At 36.5% G+C, this 6,448-nt stretch overlaps 1 protein-coding gene across 1 annotated transcript; it reads right to left on the bottom strand.

Moving 5' to 3' along the window:
- Positions 1–1,654: 1,654 nt before the first annotated feature.
- LOC141626378 (uncharacterized) lies at positions 1,655–6,448 on the bottom strand. Its single transcript, XM_074440231.1, has 6 exons — positions 6,253–6,448; positions 4,721–4,848; positions 3,932–4,098; positions 3,576–3,653; positions 2,906–3,050; positions 1,655–2,252 (listed from the first exon to the last, which is right to left on the bottom strand). Exons 1-6 carry the CDS (start codon positions 6,386–6,388, stop codon positions 1,839–1,841), a joined length of 1,068 nt encoding a protein of 355 aa, XP_074296332.1. The 5' UTR covers positions 6,389–6,448; the 3' UTR covers positions 1,655–1,838.

Genomic DNA, 6,448 nt, shown 5'->3' with positions numbered 1-6,448 from the left:
TTTTTAATCATGTTTATGATTTAAAAAAATCGCAACTTAAAAATACTTATTAATATTTATCCCATTTTTTATGCAAAAAAATTAAATATATTCCCTAATAATATATAGAAAGTAATTATTAATGTTTTAGTAATATTTAACATAAACTTATACTCAATCCATCAGGTAGAACGTGTCAGTTTTGATCGTGAACTATTTGATCGTGAACTAACGGGTCATTAGGAGTCATGGATCGCTGGATTACATGTCATAATTTACGGGACTTGATCTTAAAATGGATCAAACGTAGGATTTAAGGGTTGGGTTAAATTTTAAAAGGTTTAATCGTAACTGGGGCAGATCCCGTGCTAATGTACGGTATTTTAGATGGTGTTATATATAGATTTTAGCAATTAAAGAAGCGATACTTATTGTGTGACACTGTCTTACAATGTAAGACGGTTCCACTATAAAAAAAATACTCTGTAACTCATTAGCTTAATGTATAATGACACACAAATTTTCACGTTTTAAAGTAGGATCGAAAAATTAAATAAATATTATTTCAATAATTGATGAGATTCCATTTTGTATTTTCTTTTAGTGTTTGGGCCCACGTATTTTCATCCTTAACTAAGAGGATATACACGTTAAATTTAGCTTACCTTTGACCCACCTATTCTATTGAATATATTGAATTAAGATAACATAAGAGAAAGTCCATTTGCAGCAGCGTTAAGTTAGGTAGAAAAAAAATTATAGATTTCTTATTATTTTAGTTTAAGGGGATGCCATGATTACAACTTTTAGACGAGTTACAAAAAATATCATACCATTAATTTTGTTATTTTTTTTGCAATTAATTTTGTTATTTTAAGAACCTTTATTGCTGTAATAACCGCTGAAACCATTGAGTTAAAATACGATAAAGTTAGGTTCAAAGAATCGACATTAATGCTCAAGATATTTTCTAAACTAAAAAGTTTAAAATTGACGGAGAAAATATTAATTTGTAATAAATTTATCGGTAATGATAAATACAGCCCTAAGGGTTGTATTTAAAAATGGAATTAAATTAGGAATTTATGACACAATTCCGCGTAAATTGATGTCATTAATGCTTAATTTAAGTTTTTCTTTCCTTTTTAGTTACCTTAAATGCAGCCCTTAGGGCTATGTATCATTTTCCTAAATTTATAAGTCAAATTTTTAAATGATTTTATATATTTCCATGCAATTTTGCACAGGTTAAGCTAGTGGAATAATATGGGCCATTGGATTTTTAGAGCCAAAGCAATCTCGTCCGTTTAAAAAAACTGGACCCTCCAGTACTTTGGGTACTGGAGAGGATCCAAGTCCCACTCTCTGACCCTCCGCTTTCACTTACTAGTTACTGAGTACTTACTACGACGTCAAATGCCAGCTTTGCAATTTCTTCCCTATCTTAGTAAGATTGATCGCCTCCAAACTAACTTAGGAGTCGTTTGGCTACCACCTCTCTTAGCAGTTAGCAGACATGCTTTCAAGTTTCAACGTTCAAGGTCAGTTTCCACACTTGACACTTCTCGTCCAACCAATTATAATATCAGCCTATAAAGCCGACATTTTATGCCAGAAAGCGAACGCAGAGAACAGCGAACTTATATCCCCTAGCTCCTGATTTCTTAGATGATCATATTTTACAGTAACCAGCTAATGAAATATCTATATAGTGAAACGTGAATGGCAACAACAATCGTCATACCACGCTCTTGCCAATTACATATGTTACCTCCGTGAAAAATTATCACCCAAAAGATGGCTATACAGTATTAGTCTTGTTAATGTACAGACCACCAATTTTGATCCTAGGATGCTAGCTAATTTCTACCGCGCAAAATTTTAGTTGCCTGTGAGGCGAGAGAAACAGCTTTACCCTCGGCAGTCATCAGTCTCCATTCCTTCCCGGCCCGGCGCTGATGTTGGCGCGCATTCTTGGCTCGTTTAGGTGCTAACCTTGTATCTCTCTCCTCAAATGCCAGCCTAAATTTCTCGGCCATAGACAACTCATCTGGGCTACAGAATGGTTGAACTAAAATTCTTGAAGGACGTCCAAAGGATGCCCATGTACTAGGATCAATATCCTCAATTATGGGATCGTCCAAAACTATGTCTGGAAATGCTTCCCTAGGGACCACAGCTCTCTTGAACCCAAAGGGCGAAGGCTGTGGGTTTATCTTGATGCGGGGGCACTCAGAAGAGAAATCCTCCAAAAACTCAGGACCAATCTTCGGCTGCAAACAGCAGCATTACGAATGAACTAGGTAAGATATGATGGAAAACAATGGTGACTCTTACTAAAACCAAGATACTTCTATGAGTCACCTTACACTAACATCACTGTCATGAGCTTTTTTAAAAGGGTTATCAAGTATGGACCTCGTTATTGGGTCGCCTTAAATTATCTTACCATAAGACAGTTTCTCGGAATTCATACAGCAGCCAAAAACAGTTGTCAAGTGAAACAGTGAAACAAGAAGGTAGTGCTGGTTTCTGGTTAACCAGTTAAGCGAAACACCCATGACTGCTGATAGATGTACAAAATGGAAATTACAATGCAACTATCTTAAAGGTAAGTCACAATGCAACTATCTTAAGGTAAGTACAATGTGAAACTGTCTAAAGGAAACTGTCTTAAGGTAAGCCACAATGCAACTAGGGCAATCCTCCAGTGACACTGGCTGTTATTCTATGGAACAGGAAAGTCACAATGCAACTATTCTACATCTGCTCTAGAATAAGGGAACACATCAAAAATGTCAAAAGGTTGACAATGTGAAAAACTAAGATGCACTTATTTCGATCCTTAGTATTCTCCCTCATGCATTGATGCATATATAGAATTATAGAAAAGTAAATATTACTGATATGAAAGGCAAGCTCATACCCACACTATCCATCGAAGGGAGTCTCCGCCATCAGTGATCTTAGCAGTATCAAGCTCTTCCCATGAATCTTCTTCCACACTATTAAGCGCTGGTTTAAATAGACCCAGAGATCTTCGTGCAGTAAAATCACTCCGAGGGCAGCCTCTGCAATACCAAATTTCATTCATAGCCTCTTCTAAGTCAAAATCTCATTTCCTAGGTGGGGAACCCCCATGGTGTTAAATCTCGATTTGATACTTAACTTTGAATTGTGGCTCATATTGCCTCATATTGTGGTATCGGTAACTTTCAAACCTTGTTAACGCTTATCACAATTCAGTGTCACTTCAAAGATTTAATACCATGGGTTCAATGTCAAAATAAATAAAAATATAAACATATTGCTGGCAAATAATTTCAATAAGCATAAGCACTCTATTATTTCAAAATAGTAAACATCCTATTCACCCTAGTGGCTTGTGAATGAAAGAATGTCTTATTGTCACGGCAATGCCAAGTAAACTACTTTAACACAGACATAAGTTACGGTTGCATATAAGTCATAGTACAGAAAGATAAAGTATTCTTGAAATAAAATGAAAGACAAATTTGAATTCCCATATATAAGATTTGGCTTGCAAAAACAAAGCATTTTGGAACACTAAAGAGTTGGAAGAAGTAAATTCATACCCACATCTTAATGTCTCCAACGAAGGACAAAGCTGAACCAGTCGGGCGACCCCATCCGGCGTAATATTTCTGCACCGGCTGTAATACAGCGGACGAGACAATTAAAAATAATAATAACCTTCCCAATGACAAATGAGCGGATAACTTGCAGACTCATAGGAAAATGACAAGCAAGCTAAGCAAATCATAAATTCTTAACTGTCAGTCATCCTATAAAGGCAAATAGCCAACGTAAAAAGTTACTGCCAAGCAGGAAAACGTAAAAGGCTGAAAGTTACTGAGTGACAGTGAAGCTTCATGACACTACTAATCTACATCCCCAGTCAAATATTGACCCATAGATAACGATACTTAACCTTATGTCAACTGCACGCAAAGTACACATCTCTGCAATTTTTGCAAGGCCAAAATCTGAGACATCTGAAGAAGAAATATCAAGGATTTCCCACGTGTCATCAGCAAGCAAAAGAATCACTTCATCATTTAATAGCTTTTTCCTCCGCGCAATTGCTGCAATTGCAATCTATATTTCAATCACATTAATAGTAGTAAGAAATTAAACCCCTTCAGATACAACTGAATTTCAAGCAAAGAATACAAAAACTTTACCCAATGCCTCAAGGCTCCTACCTAAGGCAAGTTAAAGGGATCCAATCATCCAATGTATGCAATATTTTGTGTGTGTTAAAAGCGCAAAGAGGTAGGAGAAGACATTAGGTAACCCCAATAAATACTTCAAAGCTCTTAGTATAGAAACCATGGACATAATTAGTGATCCATTTGTGTTTAAAGACGGAAATTCTTAAGAGAAGGCATTGGTATATCTTGTTCCATAAAACTGAGTTTAGGCGCGCGCGCGCACACACACACACACACACAGTAAAAGGAAGAAAACAAAATAAGGATTGGACAAAGTCACAAAGTAAGAACATTGTGTTGCTCCTCAATGTTTTTCTGTAATGGGCCATATTCTATGAGACAAAGCTGCATGTATGAACATGTAGCACTACCAAGCATAAAATGGACAACACTTCCAGCACGTCTAGTTCATGAACATAAAGCTACCTTATATTGTCTAGATTACTTTCTACCAATAAAATACACTTGCATTCATTATTATCTTGTATCACAAAAATGGTGCAAACCTTGATATCAGCTGGGAAGCTAATAGCAACTTCTCCCAAATCTGGTATTAGATCTTCTAAATGCTTCCCAATCACTCCAATACACAAGCTGAGCAGACTAGGAGCCTTTGTCCTTTTAACTTGAAGAGCTGTTGAAACAAATGCAACCAGTCAAACATGAAAAGCTATAAACCGACTTCACATGACACAAGGGTACTTACAACAAACCCACATGCCCTCCTATGATCATAAGTCAAAATCAAAGTAAAAAAAAAAAAATAGCAATATATCACATTAGAAACCTATATGCATTACAACAACAACAACAACAACATTACCCCAGTGTCTCAATGGCTCCCGCAAATTACGAGGTAAGGGGGGTCGGATGTACGCAGCCTTACCCTTGTGTTAGCAACACAAAGAGGCTGTTTCCGAATGACCCAAGATGAAAATTGCGTCGAGAACTGCATCGAAGGACCGCTACATCACAAAAGAAAGAAGCTCAGCCACTTTAGTGAGCCATTTTGATTTATTCCATTACAATCCATAACCAAAGAGTAATGAGTCTTTGGCTCCATTATAATCCATAACCTATATGCATTCACTAAAGAAAATATTTGTGTAAAGGCCACAATTATCTGAGATGAATTAATGCTATTACATGCAAAGTGAAACACAAATATAAGTTGTTTCTTCTAGTCTAGCTCAACGGCCAGCAGAATTTTCAGGGAAAATAAGGGGAAACAAGATCACACCTAACATGACATGCAAATAAAATCAGCGTTAAGCAGCTAGAATCAAATACATCTAACATATTAATGAGACATCGTGAAATGAGGGAATGAAAACCAAAAAACTACATCATCAAACCAACAAACTTGACCACCCATAAGAACTATGCTCTTGCTTGGATTCGGTGTAATATAAAGCGGTAAAAGAAGTCAAAATCTAAACAAAAGGAAAGAGGAGGGAAGGGGTGGTGCAGGAACCTGCAGTAAGGGAGCTATTATCTTATCCATAGTATTAAATCTCAGTTCCTGTCACAGTATCAACTGCTGCAGCCTAATATTGTAAACTACGACCACAATTGCCTCAAAACATAACAAAATGCGGTCGAGGTGATCTTTAAAAACCCCCGACCATCACCTTCGCCTCAACTCCTTTGCTTTCTTGCTTATTAACACCTTAACTAATATCCTAAATCAAGCAAACCCTACAGATAAATCATGGAACCATTCATCCACCGTAGATAACTATGTAAGACTAAATCAGCCTAGCAAATCACTTGTTTAACATTGATTAAAATACCGCTAACAAAAAAATATAAACGACTGCGACGGAGGGAGTAGGGTAATTAATTCAGCCTGATTATAAGCCAGGCAGAATACAATTCACTTGACCCCTAATAGTAATACCCTAGTGAAAAATTCACATAATTTATCATACTCCGTCCGTTCACAAACACTAAAAAGGTAAACAAATGATCGGAACGAAAAGAGTAACAATTAAATCAAATTAAGATGAATAGGGGGAAAGAGAGAAAGGGGATAAACCTGGAGAAAAGGAGGAAAGAGAGGTGGAAGAGGTAGGGGTATTATTGGAATTATTATTAAGATTAAAATCATGGAAGAAAGAAAGCATATGGTTGATGAGATGTGTTGTTGCAGTAGATTTAGCCTTTGTTTCCATTATTATTATTGTTCGGTTGGTTGCCGGAGTTTATGAACCCCTGAGTTTTTTTACCGGTTG

The sequence above is a fragment of the Silene latifolia genome, chromosome Y, assembly GCF_048544455.1.
Source record: "Silene latifolia isolate original U9 population chromosome Y, ASM4854445v1, whole genome shotgun sequence".
Classification (NCBI taxonomy): domain Eukaryota; kingdom Viridiplantae; phylum Streptophyta; class Magnoliopsida; order Caryophyllales; family Caryophyllaceae; genus Silene; species Silene latifolia.
This window is presented reverse-complemented; position numbering and strand designations above follow the sequence as displayed.